The 16,335-nt window shown below is 35.8% G+C and overlaps 1 protein-coding gene across 1 annotated transcript in view; it reads right to left on the bottom strand.

Moving 5' to 3' along the window:
• Positions 1–874: 874 nt before the first annotated feature.
• The window catches only part of STYX (serine/threonine/tyrosine interacting protein), a 36,672-nt gene continuing 21,211 nt past the window's right edge, over positions 875–16,335 (bottom strand). Inside the window, exons 9-11 of the mRNA XM_016198121.2 lie at positions 14,647–14,719; positions 7,307–7,400; positions 875–4,466 (exon numbers count right to left, since the gene is read on the bottom strand). Coding sequence (XP_016053607.1) covers positions 4,393–4,466; positions 7,307–7,400; positions 14,647–14,719 — 241 coding nt within the window. The 3' untranslated portion in view covers positions 875–4,392. The remainder of the gene's footprint in view (positions 4,467–7,306; positions 7,401–14,646; positions 14,720–16,335) is intronic.

Below are 16,335 nucleotides of genomic sequence, written 5' to 3' on the forward strand. Positions count from 1 at the left end.
CAAGTGTGGTGATTGCAGGGGTGGAGGGGATGGGTGGAGGTGGAAGAGAGCACAGAGGGGGTTATTGGTGATGGGAAAAAATTAAATTAAAAAGAAACTGTGCTATGAGGAAAATGGTGATCTGTATTTAGCTTTAGTTAACCTGAGTATGTTTATGATTTTCTAAGCTACACTGAGTATACCCGAGGAAAAAAACCCTGCAAAAAAAACCCAAACACCCTGTAAAAAAAAATGCTATTTAACTATATTCACAAATTTGAGCATTGTTTGCTTTTGAAAAAGTATAATGAAATGGCAGGTGTGATTTTTTATTGTGCCCCACACATCTGTGTATATTTGTATTTCATTGATTCTAAGATGCACTTTTTTTTTTTTTTACACTGTAACATGTAAATCTGGGTGCATTTTATGATCAAGGGCTTGTCATAGTTTATTCAGTAATATTTTGCCTTTTAGCAGTATCTAAAATAATGGTGTAGTAATGGCATCTTAGATTTGATGAAGAATAGTATTTAGGTGGCCTAACGGGGAAGAGGTACAAAGCAGTAGTATTTTTTTTAATGGGCTAGAAACTGTTCACAGATTACCCATCATTTCTTTCAGGCACGAATTTCCTCACTTCCAACTCTAAACTTGATCAACTAATCCTAAAAATATACTTGAGCTGAAATTTGAGTTTTGCATTGACTATTAACCACATTTTTTGTGTGTATCCACAATGTATTGGAAGAAACCCTTAAGTGCTTAACAATTTCCAATGTTCATTTATCCTTCTTAATCTGTGGGAGTAAAACTAAATTACTTCTACCTAGAAGCCAACAATCTAAGTAAGGAAGTTCTGAGGCATAAGCAGTATAAATGAGCTTTTCAATCATTTTGAGGTATAACGGCACAACAGTTTTAATACAACCACCAATCTTCACAAAATAATTTTAATACTTTGTGTCTGGGCTAGCAGCATTTCGCACTGTGACATTCCTATACATACATAAGCATTTTGTCTAAGTACAAATGTTAAAAGCAGAGTAACTTAAGCAATTGCCTATACAAAGGTAAGTAGACACTCTAGGTTATTTTTCTTGAATTTTTGCTGCATAGTAAATTGCAATTACATGTCAGTATAATGTTACTGATCTATAGAATACACTCTGAACTGTGAGGTATGGCAACTCCCTATAAAGAGAGCTAACATGTAAACCTGAATATTTTGAGTGATTTTTTTGTTTTTAGCTGCCATGGATGGGTAAGACAAAAAAAAAATCCAGCATTCAAAGACCCTAGAAACATTTTTCTGACCAAAAAATAAAATCTTTTAATAATTCTCAGCTATTTCCTAACATTTCCTTTTTGGAGCACTGTTGAATGGACAACGATAAAGTAAATACTGAAGTGAAGCTAAGTTTGTTGTGGAAGTGTGGGTTAAGCCAGTTACTGGAAAAAAACCCACCAGGTAACTGCTCATTTACTTTACACCAGTTGAGATCCTGATATATATGCATATATATACATCCCAACTTTATAATTCAAGATTGCAGTTAAATACTTCTAATTCACTTGAATTACCATGGTAATAAGACAATTAAAAACCTTATATTTTCTAAAAGAGGACATGCTTAACATTTTCTGACATCTAAATTCAGGTGAAGCACAAAATCCCCGAAACATATATTCTGCTCTAAAAGTTAAGTGGTTGAGAGTTTGTAGCAAAAGCTATCACGACTTAACATTTCCACCATAGAGTAGATACAAATAAACAAAAGTAACTGCTATTTAAAACATCTAATAGATAATATAAAACAATTAGTTGAAACTAGAAGGTTAGAATACTGCCATTCCAGTTCGAATATTTTCAATATTTAAGTTTCTCACTTTCAAAATGGGACAATAAAACCGTTGTCCTATGTTTTAATGCAATTTCACTTTAAATTCTGTGCCCAGATTACATATTTAATGTTTAAAATTGGGTACTATGCCACTTATACATTATTCAAATATTCTAGAAAAAAAATCATGATTGGTTAATGTAGTTAACTATCACAAAACATCAGTGGAAGTAAACTACAGAAATGGAACCAAATAGAAGGAAGACTGGAAGAGCTACCAGACAAACTAGTTGAAAATTAGGTGGAAGAACGGATCCAAGATAAAACGAAATTGCAATGTTCTTGTAAGAAAGAAAGAATAAACATCATTTTGTCCACATTAATATTGTACTCATGACAGTCCTTTTTCCTAGTGTTTGTGATAGACAGTCTTTAATGTACAGTGCTGGGCAGGCACTTTAGTGAGAACATAAAAATTATAGTGGTTAGAAAAAGTGGAAAAGTACTAGCTATAAATTAACATACAACCAAATCTGTATTTTTTGGCCCAACTACTAGTGGATTTATATACCTAAGAAACTAATTTTAAAAATCTTTACCTCATTTTAAAAACCTAAATGTACTACTATGAAGATTCTTTTGAGCAGACTTTCTGAATGAAGCATCATATATTAGATTACAAGAGAGATCTTTGCTGACTTATCCAAGTGATCTATTTACAGGAAAGCTGTATTGTCTGGCACTTTACCAACGGGAATTTGTGAACACTCAATGCAAATCTTGACTCAACTAGCCAACCACACCAAATGACCTAATCATACAACAGAATACAGACTACAATGGAATTAACAATATGTTGTTTTCAGGGTTGTAAAATAGAGAAAGGGAAGAGAAATCAGAAGAGAATTTCCTGGGTCAACAGGAATTGACTCATTAACAAAGCAATTTTAATTCATTTCTATTCTGCTATGCTGGATAAAACAAGCTTTTACTGTATTGTTACATTTTAGGGAGGAAAGCCAAGCAAGTAACTTGGTGTAATGTTACCTTGCATAGTACCTCTTGGTACCAAGGGAACGTATGGAAATCATTCCCATCAGTAAAGCACCTCAAGAGAGGACTGAGAAGTGAGATAGAAAGGAGTTTTGTTTGTGCTAACCTAAATCATCAACTATAAAAAGTTAAAACACTCCTCTCCTCCCTTACATCACACTTAAAATAGCAAAAATGTTTTTCTTAAAACAATTTATATATATAAATAAAAATAGGGATAAACAGGATCCATAAAGTGACTTTGCTAATGCAAATTATGGGGCAAATTTGGATTAACTCAATGTAAAGAACTGATTAATACATGAATTTAAAATACACTAAAGTCTCCCACAAATCACTTTCCCCAATAAATGCATCTTCAAAGAAAAGCTTCTGTCTGAGCCAGAACCACCTCAAAGAATCATTAAGACAATATAAAATAAAGGAGTAAATATTTCTAAATTATTTACTGAGATTCCTTCAAGCCTCTGACTTTCAGTTTAAACTAATTTATGGGTTAAAAAAATTACAGAAAAATGTTAAAAACTTTTCATTGTTCTACATACTAATTTAGAGGTCATGAGGATTTATTTTTTTTAAATGATGCAAGGCACTTTTTTGGGCTTCATTTAGCGGGAAAAAACGGTGCTACACTGTTTTATTATATTCTATTTAGAACCATTTTGGATAAAGAAAAATGGGCTAAGCAACTCTAAAAAGAGCCAACACAACATTTGTCTTTTAAGAAATGCAAAAAGAAAAGTCACTTGAAAATCTAAAACTCTCCATGTTTTTGAGCATCTGGTATTGTAAAACAAAACATCTTTTGTTCATTAAACTTTTTTTTCCTATAGACTAAACAAATTAGGAAGGTAATAGGAAAGGAAGCAATACTTGGATCATCTTAAAGTAAAAATAGTTGGCTAATGTCATGATTTAAAGATTAGTGATAGGAGATCAAGTAGTTTTAAAAAAGAAAAGGGTATTTAAGCTATTTAATTATACTGAAAAAGAAATGTGACCAATTCCTGCATTTGTTAATGTTTCTGTAAGGGGCTCCATCATAAAACTGAACTGTAAAATTATTTTTTAAATGTAATATATAGAACACAAAATGAATTTTTAGCAACCTTTAGGAAATTCTTTTGTTATAAATTACCCAGATTTTATAAACAAATTCCCCTAAATTGCATTTTGTTTAAAGTAATAACTTTATATCATACAAATAAATTTCAAGTATGAAAAGTGCATTATTGCAATAATACCTCTTTGCAAGTCCAAAATTCTTAGTTTATAATAAAACTGTAAAGTTTTTTTAAAAAAAAAAGGAAAAGAAAAGGAGTACAACCATCAGTGCTGTCTATTGCAGAAATCCAACATCGTAAAATGTTGCTTAGTAAATTGTAGAGAAACACATCTGCAAGCAACATATAATTGAAAAGAAACTACTTGCGTTTTTACCATTTTACATTATTATTGTCTCTAGTGTTTTCTCCTTCCCAAACAGAAATTCATATCCTCTTATGTTGCTCTTGAGTCAGCCATTCTGTGCAGTAGCCACTTGCATGCTTCCAAAATCATCATCTTCTTCATGTGTTCTCTTCAAACTGCCTAAAATTTATTGCATGAACATAACATATAATGGGAACTTACATTCATTTATAAGAAATGTTACACCTAATAAGGTTCATTTTCAATGGAAGTGTTGCCATGTATATGCACTATGAAAATTCCATGACTGAACTTTCAGCAAACTTTAGTAAATTCTGTTATGAATTATGCAAATAACTTTGTATCTTCATAATAGGATACATTTTCCCTCTTGAGAATTAAGTATGTCTTAGGTAAATGATAAATAATTGGTTATCAAGTTTGTTTGTTTTTAGGCACCATAATCATGTGACGCAGGACATAACATTTAAGAAATTCTATATTTGTATAACTTTATTTTGCAGATATAATTATCTTTGCTTTCATAGACGCTGCTGAAAATACTTTTCCACTGACTCTGTGGTTTTTATTACCAACAGTAGAGTTGGGAGAAAGGATGGCATGCAGCAGATAAAGAGATTTTCTTTTATCTACTCTTCAGTCTGCTAGTACAGAAATTTTCCACATAGAATCAGAGTTGTTCCTATATGCCCAATAGGTATAATAAAAAAATGTGAATCTCGATGGAGGAAAACTTCAGGGAACAGTAACTGGTAAAGCAGGTGCCGTATTATATGCCTAACAATGGCATGGTCTTAAACTTATGCTCTAACGGTTGTGCTAAATAAGAGTAATAATGTTAATTCAGACGACAGATTCCAACATGAAACTAATGTGTCACTATAAGATTAATCAAATAAGGATAGAAATATAAATCAAGATGGGACAAAAAAGAAAATATGCTAGACATAAGGCTAAATACTGCTGCAGCAACAGTTTCAGATTAGGTACTGCACTTACCTTCTACTAAGGGGGTAAGGTACAAATAACTAATGCAAGGCAGAAAGGAGTATGACAGAAGGAGTTTCACAGATGGGATTAGAGGCAGAGTAAGTTAATCATCATGTTTTCTTGAGGAGATGACACATGAACTAAGTGTTTAGGAATAGAAAGGCTGAATGTGATGCTTTCTAGGTGGAAAAAGACACAAAGGAAACCATCGTGGAGTGCACGTATAATGAGAAACAGTGAGGCCTGGGTTGGATAGTTCAGTTGGTTAGAGTGTGTCCACATACACCAAGGGTGAGGGTTCGATCCCTGGTCGGGGCACATACAAGAAACAACCAGTGAATGCATAAATAAGTGGGAAAAAGCGATGTCTATCTCTCTCTCTTCCTCCCTCACTCCCTCTCCCTCCACTCTCTCTAAAAATCAATAAAAACATATCTTCATGTGAAGATTAAAAAAAAAAAAAAAGGAACAGTGAGGGATGCAAAAAAAGATCAGAAGACTACCTATGATACTACCTATTGTTTTTTCTTCTGTAGGAATTAATTCAATGAAGGTTTTTGGACAGGAAAAATATCACAATTAGAACTATAGTGAAAATAAGTCTGGTCACAATGTTCAAACACACCAAATAAAAGACTTTGTATAGGAGGCCAATATAGGCCTAAACTAGATGGAGATTAGGAATACTATAAGAGGGAAGAACTTTAAAGGTACTGAGGAAAGAGACCACAGTGGATTTGGAAACAACTAGATGGAGGTGGCAAAAGAAAGCAAACAGTTAATGGCCATGGCCAAGTAGCTCAGTGGGTTAGAGGGTTGTCCCGATACTCCAAGCTTGCGAGTTCAATCTCTGGTCAGGGCACATATAAGAATCAACCAATAAATGCATAAATTAGTGGAACAATAATAAACTGATGTTTCTCTCTCTCTCTAAAAATAATTAAAAAGTTAATGACAACTAGGAGCTGCGCCTGAAGGAGGAATATATAACACTATGACAACAGGCTGCAAAATGGTGAAGAGAGTGCTGGACTTGTGGTTCCGATCACCAGTGCTCAATTTCCCGCCCAACATGCAGTAGGAATGTAACCTGTTTTTCCTGTCACATAAGGCTGCTGGTTCCAATGAGAATGAAATGGACTTTGGGAGAGAAAAACCATGAATGAATGAATGAATGAATGAATGAATGAATGAATGAATGAATGAATGAATGAATAAAATTCTATGAGTGCTCCACTAGAGCAAAAAGAACAAAGCAAACACAGATAAGATTTTGGAGAAGGAAGGTAAAAGTTAAAATTTTTTGAGTGTGTGAATCATTAACTCTGAAAATGGAGAAAGGGGCTCAGAAACAGGGAAGGGAGAAAGGTTTGAATATCCATGGCAAGAGAAAAACTGTGGTAGTCGACATTAATCACTAACTTGAAATACACTTTCATTTATTAACTATCATTTCTTTTCTTTTTAAATCCTCACCAAAGGATATTTTTCCCATTGATTTTTGTAGAGTGGAAGGGGAGGAGGAAGAGAGAGATATGGATAGAGACAGACACATTGACTGACTGCCTCCCGTACTCGCCCAGAATGGGGCCAGGGAATCAAACCTGCAACCGAGGCATGTGCTCTTGACTCCACAACCCTTTGGTCCTCCGGCCGACACTCCAACCACTGAGCAAAACTGGCCAGGGCAACTATCATTTATTCTTAATAAGATCATCTCTTCTCCAGACTCCTCTTACTATTCTAATCTAAGTAGCAACACAGTTATACTTAGAGACTTAAAACTAAGCCAAGTAGAAATTTGATCTTCCAACCAACATATACTGATTAACAAGGTAGTGGTGTGATAATACACATTTATTCATTATAAAATTAAAATTCAAAATTATTTTTCCTAAACAATTTAAATTGTTCAGTGGAACTTATAACAAGCAAAATATGCTGCTTTTGTACCTTTCATATACTACCATCTTTCTCCCCATAACTCTCAAAAATGGAAAAATTCTTACCTGTGGTACCAGAATGAACAGATAATGACCTTTCTATCTGGAGTGGTGACATCATCTGTATTGTTAATTTTGCTAGGTAGATGGCTTCATATTCCTAAAAAAAAAAAAAAAAAAATTAACTTCAATATACATTTTAATTCTTGGATACCCAAAGCAGCGGTTGATTGTGTACATTATTGGTATTCTTAAGTTTATGCCAAAAAAATCTGTCTGGTACCTTATTGTTGTAAAAGAAACGCGGACTTAAAACTTATCTCATAATTTCACATTTACTGATGAAACTATAAATCAAGGCAGGCCAACAGCTTTGGGTATCACAAACTGAACTACTAGTCAGTATGTGTTGGGGCATTAGGAAAACAAGTTCAATACTTTCACCACTATCTAATAGAATGAAAATTCAATGAGAATAAGAAAACAATTAGAAAAGTGGCAAAATTATCATAATTTGAAGATGAGATGAAAAGCTAAGACAACTAGAAAATTTATTTAGACTCAGTAAGTTTAATAAGATGCAAACTGAAAACTTAACAAAAAACAAGCAGCTTTCCCATATGCAAATAACCAATTAGAAAATGTACTTGAAGAAACAATTTCACTTATAATGGGAATAAAAGTAGGAGTAAGTTTCATAAGAAATGCATATATTCTGTGCAGAGAAAACTTTAAAATACTAAAGGATAGAGAAGTTGATTTGAGCCTGGCCGGCATGGCTCAGTGGTTGAGCATTGACCTATGATCTAGGACACCAAGGTTCGATTCCCAGTCAGGGCACATGCCTGGGTTGCGAGCTCGATCCCCAGTAGGGGGCATGCAGGAAGCAGCCGACTGATTAATCTCTCATCGTTGATGTTTCTCTTTCTCCCTCTCCCTTCCTCTCTCTGAAATCAATAAAGATATACTAAAAAAAAAAAAAAAAAAAAAGTTGATTTGAATAATTGGAACATATTCTTAGAGTGGAAGACTAAATATAAGAACCTGCCAGAAAAATTCCAGAAAGAACAGTGAGGGAAATCTTAAACCATACCATAGATTGTTTATGTAATATTATAGTATTTAAAATTGTTTATTACAGGTGAAGCAATAAACAGATCAATGGAGCAGAATACAAAGTCCAGAAATAGACCCAAGTACAGGTCAGAATTTGCTATATAATTAAAATGGCATTTCAGATCAGTTGGCTAAAGAGAGATTTCCTTAATATGTAAAGAGCTCTTACAAACCAATGAGAAAAAGTACTACATGTATGAAAAAGGGCAAACCATAAAGAGTTGGCCACTTTTAGCACCATTATAACAATAACAAAAAATCTGTTAAAATACTTTTGACTACTGGTATTGATTAGGGTACTCCTTGCTTCTTGGTGGTGTTAAATTTATATTATTTCAGCCTTTTTAGAGTAAAATTGATATCACATTTCAAATGCCCTCTAACCCAGCAATTCCACTTTGATCAATTATCTTACAGGTATATTCACATGTGTAAACAAAGACGCACCTATTCTTTCCAATATTGTTTATAATCATGGTAGGCTAGAAACAATCTAAAGGCCCATGTATATGGAACTAATATATATTTTGCAGGTAGAGCTATAGATGCTGTCTTAGAATGATCTTTAAGATATACTACTAAGGAGACTTTCACTGTGTTCTCCTTAGGTACTGTTGAATTTTAAATTTTGTAACCATGAGTGTATACTACTTTTTCAAACACAGAAATCAGTTTAAAAGGAGATGTTTTTACAGAGCAGTGTTTAAAGGCAAAGAAACTTGTAAATTACAGTTAGCTTTGTGTCCTATAATTATAAAGAAGGAATAAAAAACATTTTACACAAACAAAGTGAAGATAGATACTGTTTCTTTTTTAAATGAAATAAAAGGGGGGAAAAAGACTCACTGACACAGACAACAGTACGGTGACTGCCAGAGGGAAAGGGGAGGTGGGTGGGAGGAGGTAGAATAGGGTAAAGGGGGAGATACATGGTGTTGGAAGGACACTTGATTAGAAGTGGTAAACAAACATACAATATATAGATGATCTATTGTAGAACTGTATACCTGAAATGTAAAATTTTATTAAACAATGTCACCCCAATAAATTCAATTAAAGAACATAAAAAATAAAAACTAACAAAATCATTTGTTTAAAAAAATGAAGTAAAATATAAAAATGAGGTAAAATTTAAAGTATGGTAACTGAGACAACCTTTATTGTAATGCGCTTGATGCCTAAATTTGAGATTTATTCCTGCATAACTGGATGGAATCAACCAGAGCACATTTTTCAACGTATGATTTTCATTCTCAGAAAAAATTAAACTAGTCTAATCAGATAATTATCTTATTGTCTTTTTTAGTGCATCTTCCAGCCACTAACAAAATCTGGGGAAAAACTGGAAATGATAAAGCATATAAAATTTACAAAGTTGTTATGTGTAGTATAGTTAGATTAAAAACTCAGTATGTATGACCAAAGTGAAGGAAAAAATTGAAGAAATTTCTAATATGAATTATTTTACCTTATATTTAACAATATATCTTTAATCCTTTTTTTTCTGGTAATGGCAGCTTTTAAGAAAATTCATTTTGCCATATTGCCTGAAGCAATCTACAGATTTAATGCAACCCCTATCAAAATCCCAATGTCATCTTTTAAAGAAAAAACAAAAAATCATCAGATTTGTATGGAACCACAAAAGATTTGCCAAAGCAATCCTGACAAAAAAGAATGAAGCCAGAGGTATCACATTACCTGACTTCAAATTATAGTACAGAGCTACATTTATCAAAACAGCATGGTACTGGCAGAAAAATAGACACACAGACCAGAATTGAGAGCCCAGAAATAAAACCACATGTATATGGGCAAATAATTTTTGACAAAGAAGCCAAAATCATACAATGGAGAAAAGAGAGCCTTGTAAATAAATGGTGCTGGGAAAAGCCACATGCAAACGAATGAAACTAGATAACTGTTTGTCCCCTTGTACATAAATTCAAAATTATGATCAAAGACTTGAATATAAGATCTGAAACAATAAATTATATAGAAGAAAACATAGGTACTAAACTTATGGACCCTGGTTGTAGAGAACATTTTATGAACTTGATCTCAAAGGCAAGAGAAGTATAGGCAAAAATGAATGGGGTGGTACTCAAGTCCTCCCACAACCACATCAAAATTACAACTAAACTACAGTAAACCATCATTCAGAACTTCCTGAAATCTAGCTGAATGGAAGTCCTACAACTAGGGATTTAAAGAAGCCACTACATTGAGACTAGCTGGAGGGGTGGAGATGCAGAATGGGCTGATTCCACACTCGTGTAGTATTTTAAAATTGGGAGGAATATCTCTGCTGAAGAGGTTCCCCGTGAGAAGCAAAGGGTCCCAGTCCCACACTAGGCCCTCCAGCCCAGGGTTCCAGTGCCAGGAAGAGAAGTCCCCATAACTCCTGGCTGTAAAAACCAGCCAGGATTGCCCAGCCGGGTGTGGCTCAGCAGTTAAGCATTGACCTAGGATCCAGGAGACCGAGGTTTGATTCCCAGTCGGAGGCATGCAGGAGGCAGCCGATCAATGACTCATCATTGATGTTTCTGTCTGTCTCTCCCTCTCCCTTCCTCTCTCTGAAATCAATAAATATATATTAACACACACACACACACAAAACCCAGCCAGGATTGTGGCTAAGTAAGACAGAGGGTAGCTGTAGTCTCATGTAGTTCCTCTTAAAGGGCTCACAAGAAGGACTTACTTAGACTCACTCCCTGTGAGCTCCAGCACTGGGGCAGCAGTGTGAAAAGAACTAGGTACATATGCATAGGAACTGAATTGTCTGGCATCTGGGTGAGGGCTCTAGGGGCAGCTTTCTGCCACACAAGTGCTAGCAGAGGTCACTTTTCCCTTTCTGAGACCCCCACCCCCTCAGAAGTGACAGGCAAGCACCATGTCTGAGTCGCCATCAACCCAGCTCACAGTTTACCCAGCCCTGGTGATTGATTAACTGGGGCTTCCACTCTACCCAAGCTGTTTCCTGTGGCTTTCCCATGAACTGGACTCTCTTGCCTCATACTTCAAACTTTCCTAAAATCTCTCAAACAAGCAGCATCTGGCTTCTGTGTACCCACTAACTCTTGCTAAGTGGCCCTACGCTCAGCACTAGTGGCAGCCTGTCCTGGTTTGCAGCTTGGCTTCTCCAGGGCACCTCCAAGTCCAGCACAAGTAGTAGCCATCTGCAGATCGCTCTGTAGCTCATGCTGAGTGGCCCCAGGCAGGTCATGGGCAGTGGCTGACCTTGCACCTCCCAGGAGGCCCCAAAGCCAGAAAAGGTTCAGACCACGCAAGATTATAACCCTAACACCTACACAAGCAATACACTCTAGGGGTGGACTCAAGGGGCAAATCCTGCTCCACAGGGTCATCTCCTGCACAGCAGCTCCTCTGCTGCAGTCACAGCCAGTTCTTGCAGCTGATCGGCCTGGGGGTCAATCCCTCCCACTGATGCTAAAAAGCAATCAAGGTTAACTGTAACAGGACTGCACACAGCCCACACACGATCACACTAGGGAGGCTGTGCCACTGGGCCCTGGAGATGTAGCAGCTCTACCTAATACAAAGAAAAAAACAGCGAAGCTGCCAAAATGCAGAGACAAAGAAACTGGTCCCAAATGACACCGGAAAAAAATCGCCAGAAAAAGAATTAAATGAAACAAACTACCAGATACAGAGTTCAAAACATTGGTTATAAGGATGCTCAAGGAACTTAGTCAAAACTTCAAAACCATGAAAAAGAACAAAGAAATGATAAAAAAGAACCAGTAAGAAATGAAGGATACATTAACTGAAATGAAAAATTTACAAGGACTCAGCAGTAGAGCAGATGAAGCTGAGAATCAAATCAGCGATTTGAAATATAAGGAAGCAAAAATCACCCAATCAGAACAGTAAAAAGAAAAAAAAATCCAAAAAAGGGAAGATAATGAAAGGAGTCTCTGTGACAACTTCAAGGGTACCAACATTCACATCATGGGGGTGCTAGAAGAGAGAGAGCAAGAAATTGAAAACTTATTTGAAAAAATGATAGAAAACATCCCTAACCTGGTGAAGGAAACAGACATACAAGTCCAGGAAGCACAAAGAGTACCAAACAAGATGAACCCAAAGAGGCCCACACCAAGACACATCATAATTAAAATGCAAAAGTTGTCAAAAACAAACAGAACCTTAAAAGTAGCAAGTGAAAAGCAGTTAGTTACCCACAAGAGAACTCCCATAAGACTGACAGCTGATTTCTCAACAGAAACTTTGCAGGCAACAAGGGATTGGCAAGAAATATTCAAAGTTATGAAAAGCAAGGAACTACAACCAAGATTACTCTACCTAGCAAACCTATGATTTAGAATTGAAGGACATATAAAGAGTTTCCCAAACAAGAAAAAGATAAAGGAATTCATTACCACCAAACCAGTATTACATGAAATGTCAAAGGGTCTTCTTTAAGAAGAAGAAGATAAGAAATATGAACAATAAAATGGCGCTAAATACATATCTATCAACAATTGAATCTAAAAATCAAAAGAAACAAACAAGCAAAACAGAAACAGACTCATATACAGGGAACATGATGACAGTTCAGATGGGGGGGGGGGTGTTGGGGAATGGGTGAAAAAGGTTAAGGGATTAAGAAGTACAAATCGGTTGTTACAGAATGGTCATGAGGATGTAAAGTACAACATAAGGGAATATAGTCAATAATATTCTAAAAACAAAAAGGCAACCAACCAAATGGAAGAAGATATTTGCAATCAACAGTACCAACAAGGGATTAATATCCAAAATATATAAAGAACTAATACAACTCAACATCAAACAAACAATCCAATTAAAAAATGAGCAGAGGGCCCGGCTGGGCGTGGCTCAGTGGTTGAGCATCGACCTAGGATCCAGGCGATCGGGGTTCAATTCCCGGTCAGGGCACATGCCCGGGTTGCGGGCTCGATCAATGGCTCTCTCATCATTGATATTTCTCTCTCTCTCTATCCCTCTCCTTTCCTCTCTGAAATTAATAAAGATATGTTAAAAAAAAAAAAAAAAAAATGAGCAGAGGACCTAAACACTTTTCTCAAGAAGACATACAAACAGCCAACAGATACATGAAAAGATGTTAAATTTTATTAGCTATTAGGGAAATGCAAATCAAAACTACAATGAGATACCATACCACCTCACACCTGTTAGAATGGCTATTGTCAACAAGACAAGTAATGACAAGTGTTGGAGAGGTTGTGGAGAACCCTCATGTGGGGAACCCTCATTCACTGCTGGTGGGAATGCAGACTGGTGCAGCCACACTATGGAAAACAGTCTGGAGGTTTCTCAAAAAATTAAGAACAGAGTTACCATATAGCCCAGTAATCCCTCTCCTGGGTATCTATCCGAAAAAGTTAAAAACATTTATTTGCAAAGATATATGCACTCCTATGTTTATTGCAGTATTATTCACGATGGCCAAGACATGGAGACAACCACAATGTTCTTCAATAGAGGATTGGATTAAGAAGATGTGGTACATATATACAACAGAATACTGCTTAGCCATAAGAAGATGAAATAGTGCCATTTGCAACAACATGGATGGACCTTGAGAATATTATAAGCAAAATATGTCAGAAAAAGCAAAGAATCATATGATTTCACTCATATGTGGGATATAAAACTGAAACTCATACACACAGACAACACTATGGTGGTTATCAGAGGGAAGGGGATGAAGGAATGGGGGTGGGATAAATGGGGCCAAATATATGGTGACTGAAGATAGTTTAACTTTGAGTGGTGGGCACACAGTACAATATACAGATCGTGTGTCACAGAAATGTATACTTGAAACCTATATGATCCTATTAACCAATATCACCCCAATAAATTTAACTTAAAAAAAGGAAAATTCTTTTAAATAGAAACGCAAACCTGAATAATCAAATCAGGCCCTAGCCAGTTTTGCTCAGTGGTTAGAGCGTCGGACTGTGGACTGAAGGGTCTCGGGTTCGATTCTGGCCAAGGGCACATACCTTGGTTGCAGGCTCAATCCCTGGCCCTAGCTGGGGCGCATATGGGAGGTAACCAATTGATGTGCCTTTGTCACATCAATGTTTCTCTCTCTCCCTTCCACTCTCTGAAAAGCAATGGAAAAAGTATCCTCGGGTGAGGATTAAAAAAAGAAATTGGATTATGGCAATTTTTAAGTATTTACAAAGTAAATTCTACACCTAAATTATACTGACATAAGATTTTAATTATTCTACTTTCTGACTGCCTTAAAGTGGAAGAAAAGAAGTTACCTGAAGTTGATGGACAAATCCAGCATTAGGATTAATACAAAATCTTCTTTCTTGAACATAAGCAAATGCATCTCTGAAAACAGGAAAAAAAAAATTAAAGTGATGTTATTAGTTCGTGAATTAATTTTTCCAGAATTCTTCTAAAATAGAAACTATCTAAATATTTACCCAAAATAGGAAATCATAATGATACAGCTTGTACTCCAAAGTGGTAGTGAGTTGTAGTGGAAATACCAACAGCATGGTCAGACTAATCACAATAAAATGGGATTATAATACCTATCTTGGAGGGCTATTGTGCACATGGGAGATAATAAGTGTAAAGGACCTTGTAAATCATGTGTCACATAGTACATGCTCAAAATATTATCAATATTCAAATGAGAATTATATCTACTTCCTTGTGCCGTTGTGCGTCTTAAATGAGATTAAAAATGCCTAGAATAATACCTGGAACACAACAGAGACCCCAAAAAAGGAAGTTACTTTCACTATTAATATTATTACTGATAAGACACCAAATAATAAGAGAATATATAAAACGAAATCTCCCAATGGTTGTTCATCATTTTCAATTTACAAGTTATTTGTATTCAAATAATATTCCTTTAAGAACTGATACTTCTAAGCAAACTTTTTCATTATAATTTAAACACAAAAGATATGGAAAAAACTAAACAAGCATCTGAATGTTTACTATGTGTCAGGCATGTGGATCCAATGCTGAACACAGCTCAAATGGAGAAAGTAATGGTGAACATGGTATAAGGATGGAGAGGCTGATGGGTGCATGTCATGCAAGTTTCATTTGCTATATTAAGTTATTAAGGATCAAAAACCTTTGAGAGCTTTGTGGGGTAAGGTGATTGATTATATGATCACAGCAGACTTATCTTTTGAAAAGATCATCCAGACAGTAGTGTAGAGAGCAAAACAGACTGGAGAAAAGAATATAGGAGACCACTAAGAAGGCTCCTATTGGGAAGACACAACTGGAGCTTGGATTAGGGGGATTAAGTGATAAATATACATGATATTCAACATGTATTTTAGGACATAAAACAGACAGGATTGGGCAATGGATTAGTTTGGGAGTTGGGGAGGAAAGGGAAGGAGCTATCAACGACTAAAAGATTTCGACCTTGTACAATAAGACACACTAAGAAAGAAAACAGTGTACACTGGCCAGGTTTTGTTTTGTTTTGGGGCAAGTTCATGAACCCCCCCTCTCTTTTTTATCTTTGCATATGCTTGGAAAAGATGATTTTGGATAAGAAAGACTATACTGAATTATGAATAGAAGCTAAAACAATTCCTAGGTAATTTTCATTCAACTACTGTTAAAGGTAAAAATAATAAACTAGCCTTATAAACAAAGAAAGCAATAACTTCTGTGTCTAGTTTTTTAGTTTTTAAAAAATATGTTTTTATTGATTTCAGACAGAGGATGGGAGAGGGAGAGATAGAAACATGAATGATGAGAGAGTCACTGGTCGGCTGCCTCCTGCACGACCCCTACTGGGGATCGAATCCACAACCCAGGCATGCACTCTGACAGGGAATTGAACCCCGACTTCCTGGTGCTCGGGTCAACGCTCAACCACTGAGAAACACGGGCCGGGCTATGTCCAGGAGTTTTAAAACTCAGACTAACCAATTCCCTAGCAGTAAGTAGTTTTCTATGGGTTA

Source organism: Miniopterus natalensis, chromosome 1 (assembly GCF_054644295.1).
Source record: "Miniopterus natalensis isolate mMinNat1 chromosome 1, mMinNat1.hap1, whole genome shotgun sequence".
Classification (NCBI taxonomy): domain Eukaryota; kingdom Metazoa; phylum Chordata; class Mammalia; order Chiroptera; family Miniopteridae; genus Miniopterus; species Miniopterus natalensis.